This window comes from Plectropomus leopardus, chromosome 15, assembly GCF_008729295.1.
Source record: "Plectropomus leopardus isolate mb chromosome 15, YSFRI_Pleo_2.0, whole genome shotgun sequence".
In the NCBI taxonomy this organism is placed as follows: Eukaryota; Metazoa; Chordata; class Actinopteri; order Perciformes; family Serranidae; genus Plectropomus; species Plectropomus leopardus.
The window spans coordinates 12,133,306-12,145,848 of record NC_056477.1 but is presented as its reverse complement, the minus strand read 5'-3'; the positions used below and the strand labels follow the sequence as shown (position 1 = coordinate 12,145,848).

The 12,543-nt window shown below is 39.5% G+C and overlaps 2 protein-coding genes across 4 annotated transcripts in view; one reads left to right on the top strand and one right to left on the bottom strand.

The window, feature by feature from the left end:
- LOC121954824 (collagen alpha-1(XVII) chain-like) overlaps positions 1-8,404 on the top strand; it is a 31,240-nt gene extending 22,836 nt beyond the window's left edge. For both annotated transcript variants that reach the window (XM_042502534.1, XM_042502533.1), the window contains 17 exons: positions 23-91; positions 606-632; positions 771-830; positions 943-1,029; positions 1,250-1,288; positions 1,428-1,544; positions 1,634-1,753; positions 1,860-1,970; positions 2,653-2,805; positions 2,879-2,989; positions 3,700-3,879; positions 5,446-5,595; positions 5,682-5,906; positions 6,271-6,435; positions 6,565-6,645; positions 6,729-6,812; positions 6,906-8,404. In XM_042502534.1, coding sequence (XP_042358468.1) covers positions 23-91; positions 606-632; positions 771-830; positions 943-1,029; positions 1,250-1,288; positions 1,428-1,544; positions 1,634-1,753; positions 1,860-1,970; positions 2,653-2,805; positions 2,879-2,989; positions 3,700-3,879; positions 5,446-5,595; positions 5,682-5,906; positions 6,271-6,435; positions 6,565-6,645; positions 6,729-6,812; positions 6,906-6,955 — 1,829 coding nt within the window. In that variant the 3' untranslated portion in view covers positions 6,956-8,404. The remainder of the gene's footprint in view (positions 1-22; positions 92-605; positions 633-770; positions 831-942; positions 1,030-1,249; positions 1,289-1,427; positions 1,545-1,633; positions 1,754-1,859; positions 1,971-2,652; positions 2,806-2,878; positions 2,990-3,699; positions 3,880-5,445; positions 5,596-5,681; positions 5,907-6,270; positions 6,436-6,564; positions 6,646-6,728; positions 6,813-6,905) is intronic.
- The window catches only part of slka (STE20-like kinase a), a 28,588-nt gene continuing 24,327 nt past the window's right edge, over positions 8,283-12,543 (bottom strand). For both annotated transcript variants that reach the window (XM_042502535.1, XM_042502536.1), the window contains 2 exons: positions 11,116-11,229; positions 8,283-11,007 (listed from right to left, as the gene is read on the bottom strand). In XM_042502535.1, coding sequence (XP_042358469.1) covers positions 10,861-11,007; positions 11,116-11,229 — 261 coding nt within the window. In that variant the 3' untranslated portion in view covers positions 8,283-10,860. The remainder of the gene's footprint in view (positions 11,008-11,115; positions 11,230-12,543) is intronic.

Below are 12,543 nucleotides of genomic sequence, written 5' to 3'. Positions count from 1 at the left end.
AACATCTCTGCTTCTCTTACAGGATCATACTACCCTGGACCACCAGGACCACCCGGACCACCTGGGCCTGCTGGACCTAAAGGATCAACAGGTAATCAGATTTTGTGATGATCTTTTGGTGAATACCTTGTTAAGTTTAACTTTACCTGATGCAAATATAACAATTTTAGAGGCAGATGGAAACACAGGCACAAACACACCTCTCATTCATCCACCTGTAACTGGTTTTCTTTTTTTTATTATTAAAAAAAAGTCTGACTTTTAATTAATTAACTTTTTTTTTCTTTTATTGATGGTCCTTTTGTTAATTTGTATTAATGTTACTGCAAATATTATTAATGGCTCAAATACTGTATTTGCTTAAACCATCTCCACAAAGCTGCTTTCCTACAATAATTATTTACATCTTCTCCATGCATGTACATCTACAGTTAATGTCTCTATCAGTTATCAGTTAATTTCTATTTCTGTATATTATTTACCTGTACCCACACCTACCTCCTTATCCTATCTGTATGCCACCATTGTCTTTGTTATTGTAACAAAAAATAAGTTAGTTTTAGTTTTAGTAATACTTAATTAAAACATTTCTTTTGTTATTTCAGGTGCTCCTGGACTCAGGGGATACCAAGGTACTTGTCTTTTTTTTAAATTAGTGTGTATGTTAAATTACTCACTCTTTTACCAAGCGTTTGTGATTGTTACAAACAGTACAGATAGTCAGATCCTTCTCAGCACAAATAACGATGGTGTCATCACGTGTGTTTCAGGAGAAGCAGGCCAGCCAGGTGTGCCGGGCACCCCAGGAAGACCAGGAACCTCTGAGAGAGGTCAACATCCAAGCACAAATCATACAAAATCACATCCCAATTATACCAAACATTGACAATTCAAAGACTAATGCACATAAGAATAAACTCTGTATTTCTTTACTTCATACAGTTTCAACTTATGGTGGAGTGCAGACAATCCCTGGACCACCAGGTCCACCAGGACCTCCTGGACATCCTGGACCACAGGGAATTAAAGGTACCAACACTTTGAAATCTGTGAATACTGTCAATGTTTTGTTGTTTTGTATGACAGAGTGAATACTGTATCCACCGTTTTTCATTGCATCAGTATTAATTGTACTGATGAAAACCATCACTAAATTGTTTTCCATGACTAAGATGACACAATGACAATGACAATTAACACTACATCATATGAAAACAAAGCATTTTTTTTGTTTTTAATCATTCCTAAGGGGACCCTGGAGTTCCTGGTATTCCTGGCTCTTCAAGAGGTAAAAACATCACAGTTAAAATGTACAATAAAACACAAAGTCAAGTGTTTTTGTCTTGTTAAAAGCACAAATAGTTCATAGTAGCTTTAAATATTTGTATTTTTCTTTGAGATCTTTACCATCCATTTTTTTCCCTCAGGTGCTATCTCAGTCACCGCAGGTCCTCCTGGCCCCCCTGGTCCTCCTGGCCCTCCAGGACAGACAGGCTCCTTCTCTTCCTCAGTTGAGATGCGGCAGTACATCTCTGATTATCTAAGTGAGTGTTTTCCTAAAGCAAGTTCACACACTCACAGGCTGTCAGGGGGACAGGACAGAGTATGAACATGTTTTATTTGTTCTTTGTAGGTAGAAGCAGACAGTCCAGTATCCCCGGACCTCCAGGTCCACCTGGGCCTCCAGGACTCCCCGGAACATTCTCAGGCTCTCTTGAGGACATCTCCGCTCGCATCATTGCATACCTGCAGCGTAAGCCAGAGTGTATAATACTAAATGATGACGAGTGTGTATGCACTGTGTGGGGTATAGTTAAAGCAGAATGGGGGCCATTGTTAACTGTGTTGTGCAATTTCAGGTTCTGGCTCTGGCCTCAGCATTGGTGCACAGGGTCCTCCAGGACCACCTGGTCCACCTGGACCCAGCTCTGGATCCTTTACGGTTAGCAGTCTCATCGCCATGCTTCAGAGTGAGTAAAGGGATACTTCACTGATTTTCAACTAGTTTTGTATCAAAACAGTGTGGAGAGTGTGTGTAGATCAACTGTCGTAGACTTCCCACCATCTAAAGAGTGCCCAGATATCCCTCCCTTCCCCCCTGGTGAAACACCGCCAAATGACATAATTTACTACTTTTGTGAACAGAAAGTGGGCGCCACACTGCTTCCTGCACAGTGAAATCAGAGGCCAAGAAAATGGAGATCAATTATGAAGCAGCGCTGATTAAATTTAAATCAAGATTCTGTTTCTGTGTTGCATATTTCTGGCCTCAATTGTTTTCATAAACATGTTTTAGCTAACAGTTTAAATGTGATAGGGGAATCGGCCGGCTGCCATTGTGCCGAAAGGACTGAGGTCACATTATATCACCCAACAGATACGTTCTGGTAGCTGTAGGTTTTCCACTTTTTGAGCAAAAGTCCACAGTCCACAGTGTCTTTCTACTGCAGAGACGGGCTAGTTTTATATGAGGCCTCTCTACTTTAAGGAGAAGCAGATTGGTATCAAATACATATATTATCAATGCTTTGCTCTACTGCCTTTATAAACTCTTCAACATCATCAGTCAAACATCAAAGTCATAAGACTGCGAGGACAAAAAAAAAAAGAGTTTGAGAGCTAAACTACATCTTTCTGCTTTTATCTGTCCAGGAGACGATGTTAGGAGATATTTGACAGGACCACAAGGGCCACAAGGGCCACAAGGACCACAAGGGCCGCCAGGACTGCCAGGGGCATCAGGAGGATTTTCAGGCAGTTACAGTGTAGAAGAGATTGCCACATATGTCTTCAAAATCATGACTGGTAAGCACTAACAAAAAAACAAGAACCCTGGGAGTAATACTAGAGTTAAACATTTTTTTTTTGTCATTTACAGACAGAGGGATTGCTAGAGGTCCACCTGGGCCACCTGGTCCCGCTGGGCCTGCTGGTGGAGTGAGCTCTGGCTACACTACTGCTACGATCAACTATGCTGAACTGATCAGACGTAAGTCATTGTGTTTTTCATACTGACAGACACCGTCTTGTTTTTCTGCTCATTCATCACACAGAGTACATTCTCCAAGAACAGGAGGCGGGTTTCCATTACAGATAAGTTAAGCAATATTTTCCAAATGTAGATAAAACACAATTACGAGATGACTGTGTTCCCACTGAGTGATGTTATTCCAAGAAGCATGATGATGGATGTTCAAATCATCAGCAGGTTTATTTCTATTGCAGCCACCGCACTAGCCGTCATTATTTCTAGTCAAAGATGACATAGGCATGTAGCGAGCGATAATGGAAAAGGAGAGCCTCTTATACGTGGGAGTGGCCAGGTTATAGTCCAAGATTTCACAGAGGAATTTTGGATTCTAATCTTCCAGATGATCTGCTCAACTTTTGAACAGTTATGCGATGCAGTAACACCTTTTGTAGCGCCCGCTGCATCATGCCCAAGGGAGCCAGTTCCTACTGACAAGCACGTAGCCATAGTATCATGTGACCTATAAAAGTGAATGACGTGTTTACGGTGCAGTTTTGCAAAATATGTTTTTTTCAGTCGCCTAAAATGCCACCTCATGCGAGCGAAAACACTTCCACTAGACATTTTTTATATTCACAGTTTCGATTAGTGCAGTTTGAGGGTTAATGGAAACCCGCCTAGTGAAAAGTTTGTCACTCATTATCTTTCTTGTATCTTCATCTTCATAGATCCAGACTTCCGCTCATGGATTAGCACTCATGTGCAGCACGGTCCTCCTGGTCCTCCGGGCGTTCCAGGACAACCTGGACCTGCTGGCCCTCAGGGACCGCCAGGAGTCTCTACTGCCACTGTGATCGGGGCCGGAGGTCAGGGCTACAGCATGGAGGACATTCGGCGTTACCTGCAGAGTGAGTCGGACCGAGAGGATTAACATAATATTTAAACTGAGTAATCAAACAAGCTTGGCTGGATTCAAATAGCAAGATTATTTAATGCAAATGTTACATCTTCTAACAAAGAACTACGCATTTGCAGTACAAAGGGTCATACCGATTACATTATAGTTATGTATATTTATATTATTGTTAGCGATATGTATATTTATATTGTTGATAGCATTAATTACACTTAAAGAGGAAAAAATCTTTGTATCTCATCAGAATATAAATGATCATCATCAGTGCCTCCCTGAGGGAATATTAACTCCAAAAAGGATTAAACACATACATATACAGCTGAACTAAACTGAATTTATTGTAAATATGGGCAGTGTGTTTGTGTTATGCCCCGGCTCCAATGGCCACAACAACATTGGAGACACACCATGGTAAATTTGAAAAATTTCAAAAGAAATGGCCCCAAAATTAGTGAGAAATTAGAAAATAAAAAAATAAATTAAAAAAAATACAAGAAAATTATCTGAAAAAAAGCAACCAAAAAAAAAAAAAAAAAGTTGAAAAAAAACATGTATATTTGGATATTTATTTGTATCATAATTGTAGATATAAGAATTATTCATGCTGTCTCCTGGATATTTCTCCCCAGCTAATTGTCACCTTTTTGTTCACAAATGTATGTGAAATTTCATGCCCTGTTGCTTATTGGCAAGTTTCTCCCCATGTTTTTGAAAGAAATCAAACACATTTTCTTAGGCTTCAGAGGCTTACGAAAGGCATCTGAACGGAGCACAGCAAAACTGATTTCCAGGTCTTGAAGGGTTAAACTAATTTAGACTAAATTAAAGATTAATTCAATATTTACAGTTGGTGTAGGTGTCAGTAGCGTGCGTAGTGCTGAGTATAAAATATGTGCAGGTGTTGTAAAGGTACATAAAAGCAAAACAAAAAGCTAAGGAAACAACCAAACCAAAGAGGAGCCGGGAGACGCAGCAGTGAAGTGGAGGTTCAGACCGAGCTCTCAGCTGCACACAGGCTTATTTAACCTGAACACTCACAGGTGTTCCCCGTTGACCCAACGAGCTCCTGCCTGCAGGAGAGAGCACACTTACAGCTGAATAATCAGCACAGAGATGCTGATGCAGGTTGTTGCAAGATACACTTAAAATTTGTCTGCTTTAAATAAACAACAAAAGGGAAAAAAAAAACCCTGAAAATCAAAATATAAATACTTGCATTTATGGCAAATATTAAATATTTGTTAACATCACTGCCCTTATCACTGCATGCTCCCATCTCGTGTTAATACATATTATACCTGACAATACTCAGACTTTGCAACTTTAAGGAAAGTCCAGCAAAATGAAATCATGTTGCACAATTCTTAACCAGTACACTGTTATTTATGTATTTAAGCCCTTATGCAGATTATCATATAGTTGGAGAGATCATTTTAATGGATATTCATCCACTTTTTTCATTCTTCAGTTCCATCAATGTGGTTGCACAAGATTTTCTCATCTTGCTGTACACTTGTATAATTTAAAATTACAACAATGTTGACTTGAATCTTCCCAGGTTCTGGTTTCAGAGGTCATCCCGGCCCTCCTGGTCCTCAGGGTCCACAGGGACCACAGGGTCCACCGGGCAGTTACAGTGGAAGCGTTACCTACAGTGGAAACTTCCCTCGGGAGAGCATCCGCACTGAAATTCAACAGTATCTGACCAGTAAGCTCCAACATCCCACATACACCGATCATGTGAGCGCAGAGACGATAGATGTGCACACATCACTGATCAACTTTATCTTTCAGGTGACAGTGTTCGTCGTTCTATCATGGGACCTCCAGGGCCGAGGGGTCAGAAGGGAGATCGCGGAGAGCCAGGTCACATCCAGGGCTACGCACAAAGCCACTCTCAGGGCTACTCTCAGGGTGACTCTCGATACAGCTCTGACCGCAGAGATATCGATATCAGCAGGCTCACTGAGAGTCTGGACTACTCCAGCGTCGCCATGAAAGTTACAGACTACATCAAGAGTGAGTCCATCAACAGCCACCGGGCCTAGAGTATTACACTTCTTGCAGCTCCAGAACTTGCCTGAAATTTTTTTCTTCATTATCAAAATACTCTAGTGTGATATATATATATATATTTACATATACATTTAGATTTTTACACTAATTTTCAGGTAATTTTCTCATCACCTTTTACTAACTTGCTACAATTTGTGGGACATTTTATTCCAAGTTGCTGATTGCCTTTCTCCCATTTTTGAAAGAAATCAAACCATTTTGCTCAGTGTTTCGAGGTTTAAGTGGTTGTGAAAGGCGTTTGATCGCACATAAGAAAACTGATGTTGATCCAGGTTTCAGAGGGTTAATCTAACAACCTCTCCTCTAGATCAAGGCCTGCTGCAGGGCTATCTGGTTGAGGGTCCTTCATCGTCACATGTTAGAGCGGTCCAAGGCCCCCCTGGTCCACCTGGCCCCATGGGACCACCTGGTTACAGCCGCGTCTTCAGCACCTACAGCAACATCACGGCTGACCTCATGGATTTCTTCAGAAGTGAGGATATACACAGTTATGATTTTCCACAGCAACTGTACAGCAGTGGAAAACTATCCAGACTTATGTAAGTGTAGCTGGAAAATGTTGCTTCATCTCAACTGAATCTGTGTTTCTGCTCTTTTGCAGCATATGGCACCATCCCCGGCCCGCCAGGAGGCCCCGGACCAAGGGGTGACAGAGGGTACCCAGGACCCAGAGGAGAGAAGGGTACATTGAAACAGAGCTGATGAAAGTGATGTTTTGACTGGTGTAACTGAGAAAACAGGTCTGAGAGTTCTGTGTGTTTGCAGGTGATCCTGGACGCCCAGGTTTACCAGGACTACCCGGGTCATACACTGTTCAAATTCCACACAAAGTGCAGAAGAGGGATACAGGTAACCTCGATTAAAGGCTGTTAATTCAAATAAAAAGTGTCAAGTCTCCCATGAATGTTAACTGCATTTTTGTTTTTTTTACATCATCTGCAGGTGATAAGGTGGTTGGTCGTCGTCATCGCCGTCGTGCCAGCGGTGTCTAAACATACTACTGGATCATGTCAGATGTCATTCTTCCTCATCTTTGTTTTTTTTAGGTGTTCAACTGTGGAAATGCAAGTTCTTAATCTTGCCATCTGTAGAAAAGTCACAGGACACTCTGATAAAATAAAAGCGGCCAAAAACTGCAATAATTTTCTTTACAATGGCTTCGGCAGAGGTTTGGTTTTAGCTGCTGGTCAGTGTCTTCGTCACACAGACTGCATTATTTTTTAACATGTGGGTGTATAATGTTTACTTTGCTTAGTTAGGAGCTTGCTTTTTTTCAGGGGCAGCTTTATTTAAAGGGTATCGACCTGGACCCTATTTTCTGACGTGTTTGTGTTTAAGTGACTAATAGGAACAACAGTTTTTGAAACTGGTCCAGTATTAAGTGAGAGCTGCAGCTGGCAGCCGCATAACAGGCTGCAATGTAACCACTTGGGACAATTACGCACTGTCAATTTACGGCCACTAAAAGTAGTCTGTTTCTGGTTATACAAAAATGATCTTATTCTTTAATACGAAGCTCTATCTCTGTGAGATCCTTTCCATAATGTTCTCCGACACTTAGAATAATAATCTGAGCCTGTCGGTGGAAAAAACAATTTTAGTGGATGTAAATTGACAGTGTTAATATGCCCAGAGTGCTTATATTGCAGCATGTTTAGCAGCTGCAGCAATCTCACTCAATACTGGACCAATTTCAAAATTTATTGCCCTGAGTCATTTAGTCACAAAAACATGGGGGAATGGGGTTGAGGCTGAAAAATACAATACCCTTTAAGTGAATATGTATTTTTAAGCAATAAGTAGCTGATGCTTTAATTGCACTTTGCATCTTTTCCCTCTGCTCTTGTAACATTGAGTGTCTGGTGTACTTTTTTTGTACTTTGTTTTTTTTGAGGATTATATTGTATTGAGTACTATAAGAGTGTCAGTGTTGTGTCAAGGTTCCCCTTCAATGTTTCATGAATTACAATTTTGTCATTATACACAAAAATTAAGTCTAAATCAGCCTTTGCGACCCCGGGCGTTACCATTCACGCCATTTACAAAATACCATATTTTAAGTATATAAAGCAGTGCATCTTTACCAGTCAGCTTAAGGGTCATTCGTGCAGCAGGGAGGGGACTTTGGTTACAGTAAGTGTTGCTGTTGTCAGGACTGATGATTTACTTGAAAGTTTTGTTGGTAAAAAAAAAAAAAAAGAAATAAAGTTTGCATGGTTGAAGGGCAGATAATCTCTAAGGAATGACTGATTGGGTTGTATATTTTTGTATGAGAGCGCACTGAAGTGGATATATATTCTTTATACCTTTAAGTGTTGAAAAGATTAAATTATATCAGATGTTCCCGGATTATGTTTTACATGATTGAACTTGTCAACATGATTGACATTTGATCAATATATTTGAAAGACACACAAATAAATCTATTTTTGGACTTGGGAGTCTTGATATTTGTATGACTGAATTAAAACCTTAAGGTTTCTTTTTCCCAGACACTTAAAATGTCAAATAAACAGTGAATATTTTATTTACAACAACAAAAATTTATAAAGACACTTTAAATATGCTTGATTTGACATTAAAATAATATTCATTGTGGTTATCGAAATGCTGCAACTGAACAAAATAAAAAATATTTGAAATCTATGGAGCATATGGAGTAACTCACAAGACAGCCTCTGACAACCCCGAAAAAAACCCAGCATTCATGACAAAACACGAGTTAATGTCAGCATACAGAAATGAAAACATGCACTGATGATATGCAAAATAAACTCATCAGGTATCTTGAAATCTCTTTTTGTGAACTGTCAACACTTTTGTTCCTAAAATACAGCCAAGGACGTCTCATACAGATAATTTCACCTTTCACACAACACTGGTTTCAACAAGAGCCCACAGAAAAGATCGAGTACAGCATCAATATACATGTTTAGAAAACTAGATGTGGTCTTAAAATACTAAAGGGCATATTTGGGAAAAAAAGAGTAAAATTATAAGTCAAAAAAACAATTTTTTAAAAAATCAGTCAGGCGCGGGTGAGACAAAGGTGACTCGCTGTCAAAACAGACAGTTTTACTACTGCATATTTTTTTTTCTTTAGCTCATGTGGCAAAACAGTGCAAATCAACAGCTTTACATTCCTTAAGTTTTCAATTCAAGGTGATTTTATTTTCTCTATATATGTCTATATATATAAAAACATATTTAACCATTCTCCAGCATGTAACAGCCTGTCACCTCTGTGTTAAACTAAGTGGGAGTACGGCACTGAAATGAAATTATGTGCTAAACGTTAAGATATATTCTTGTTCCCAAGATTTTAAAATCCTCATGGCAAGCACAGATTAAACTTCATATGTAGGTACACATGTAACATTTCACTCAGCGCATCATTTACAACACAGTACATTCCTTTAAATTTTATGATCCCAACACAGCGCTGTGTGTAGACTCTGACATTAGACCACACGCCGTAACAAAGTCTGACAACTAACTTAGTACATCACCCCTGAACCAGCTCAACCGTCCATGCAGCAGCACAAGATCTCAGAGTTGTCCAAGTCGCTAGTTAAAGGGATAGTTCACATTTTTCAAGGTGGAATGGAATAAGGAACTCATCCATAGTCCACGCATTACCTACAGTAGATGTCCGTGAGTATGCCCTGTTTGTAGAAGAGGCAGGAGTGCCAAATTGGAAGCTAGTCAATGTACTGCTGTCAATGTGGTCCGCAATTAAAGGTCTTTTAGCCATCTACAAATCTGTGTGATTTTAAGTGTAGGCTACATTGAGAGTATTTTCACTGCTTTACCTTAATGTCAGACATTAATTTCTGATGGAAAATGAGGCCGTCATATCCCTCTTTTCAAATCCAGACTCCACTGAGAAAAAACATTTAACATTTAACACATTTAACGTGATTTAACATTGCTGAACGCAGGAGCCACTGATCTACCTCTTCTTCAAATACTTAGTTTGTTTGAGTTATTGTGTGACTTTGGCGTTTGAAAGGGTTACACAGGAACACACAACAACACAAACTAACTGACTGAGGCAGTGGTCGACCAGCAACTCCTGTGTTCAGCGATGTTAAATAACTGTTTTTCTAAATGGAGTCTGGTGTCTTTTAAAAGATCATACATGTGGAACTGAAGCTTTTAACAGCTCTGATGGAAAGTTGAAGTTGTGAAATACTCTAATTATAGCATAAACTTAAACTATGACAGATATTTTTTAGATAGGACTTTTTTAGATGCCTAAAATAAACTTTGCTGCTAACCCCCCATCCACAGCAGTGCCTTGCTTTTCTTCCGTTTTGGTATTCCTGGCTCTTCTCTTAACTGTCTAAACTGGGACGTGCTGACAGACATCTACTGTCAATAATACACTGAATATTCATAAGAAACTCATGCAACCCCACATCAAATAATCTGAACTATCCCTTTGACGTGAGATGATTAAAATAATCTCCTGACATCTTGGGATTATGGATGAAAATGATGACCAGATATCTAAGTGCAACACATTCTCTGTATTCACTGAAAAACACAGAGAAGAAGCCTAAATGCAGTAAAGAAAATGAGGCACTGGAGATCATTCACACTGTAGCAGGCTGTGCTCACAATAATCTGATAAGCATGATTGGCCCTCGCTACCGACTGCAGGCTTTTAAAATTTTGAACATGCTCAAAAAAGTGCATATTTATTATCGTTGGGCATTTCCCAACAAGCTGAGAAAAATTTGATCAGTGAGGGAACGGTGTGTAGGCACGTCATGCTCACTAACGGTGGAATCAAAGCGGTGAAGACATTTTTTATCACGGAAATGATGTCGCTCCACCAGGAAGAGTCTGTGAGCGCAGCCAAGTCTGTTTTGTAGCACGGACAGACGCGAGGCTATAAACCGGAGTTGTGCAGGTTTGGGATGGGGTAAAATTTGGATACTCGACTCTGGGTGGTTGGGTTAAGGCATTCTGATTCACCGCTCATCTTGAAGAAGACCTCCTGCTCCTGCAGCTTCCTGGTGAACTCCTCCTCCAACGCCTGCAGGGGGCAGCAAATACAAACAACTGAGTCAAACACTGAGGATTACATCACCAAAAAAATAAAAAAACTACCAAACCATTTAGAGTAAATAGATATTGAATTTACCTTCTTCCTGGGTCTCAGCTTCTCTCTCCACTCCTTTATCTCCTGGCTGTGCTCCTCATCCAGCTCCTTCAGCTTCTGGGTCTCATGTTCAATTAGGAGGTGGCACTTCTCATTCTGAAAGAAAATGTGGGTCAACACAGGATTAATGTACTGGATTAATTTATTACACCTATTGTACTCTACGTACTTCATCTGCACTGAAATATACTGATGTTTCTTCTGTTATTTAACTTTACTTTTTCTTCACAGCACTGTATCCTGACAACAAAATCATTTTCTCTCATTTTATTTCTTTCCTAACACCTTTTTCTAATGATCATTAATAGCTACAGTCCACTATTTATGATCTACTTATTAAAGCGTATGCTCCATACTTGCCCACCCATCTTCCCAAGAGGACACTTGTTATTTGTTGCCCTCTAACAGCTTCCTCTTGGGGTCACTGTTCTCCTGTATTTCTACTGGTTTATCACACCCTTTTTTCCCTTTTTGTTATCACATCCTGTTTCTGTTTCTGGCACTATACAGTGTGTATAAGTCGTACCACTCTAAAGGTCTCATGTGTGCACCTGGACAACAATACAGCTTCACTAAATGTTGCTTCCTGTTCTGCGTGTGATGTGGAAGAGAGCTGCGTAGCCTCGTCCACCTCAGTGTGTGAGAGATGGAGAGAGAAGCAGAGAGTTCTATGAGAATTAAATACTTTTAAAATACTAAAGAAGAATTGCCATTTCTTACAGAAAGTTTTTTAGGAAAAGAACATGCACTTTGTAAAAACTGTTGTGTCAATTTTCCATTGAGCACAGAGGTCACTTGGTGCAAAGAAATAGATGAAAATGGATTACTATTCGTTCATGCTACAGATTTACACAAGTGCATGCCAGAGGAGCAAATTATTTGGTATTCTTTCATGAAAATAAAAAGTATTTCAGATGTATTAAACATTAAAATGCTGCTGCAGTTCAATTCTTTAAGTCACCAGAATGCAGGAAACAAAGTCTGTAATGATAGAAATCTTTCTGGGTAAAGACCCCAAGATCCCCCGATTTGTTTATGAAATCCTTTTTGAAACCAACAGTAGTTCAACCATAGTTCTCTGAGGCAGATAGGTTAAGATCTGCTCTATGACAAGTTTACATGATTAAAGGAGTAAAATGTACCAGAAAAACAGCAACACATGATGCAATACAAAACAATAATACAAAAAAGCAATGTAAAGGACGGGAATTAGAATGAAAATACATTAATAGGATGTTAAAAAGTGAGCCTCAGACTGAGATAAAGGAAAGTGAAAAAGATGTGTTTCATTTAAATTTTAAATTCTATGGTTATTTTAATTCTAACAGGAGCAAAAGCCTGCTCAATAGTTAAAAACTTGTCTATAAGAGATTATAAAAGTGTGTGTGTGTGTGTGTGTGTGTGTGTGTG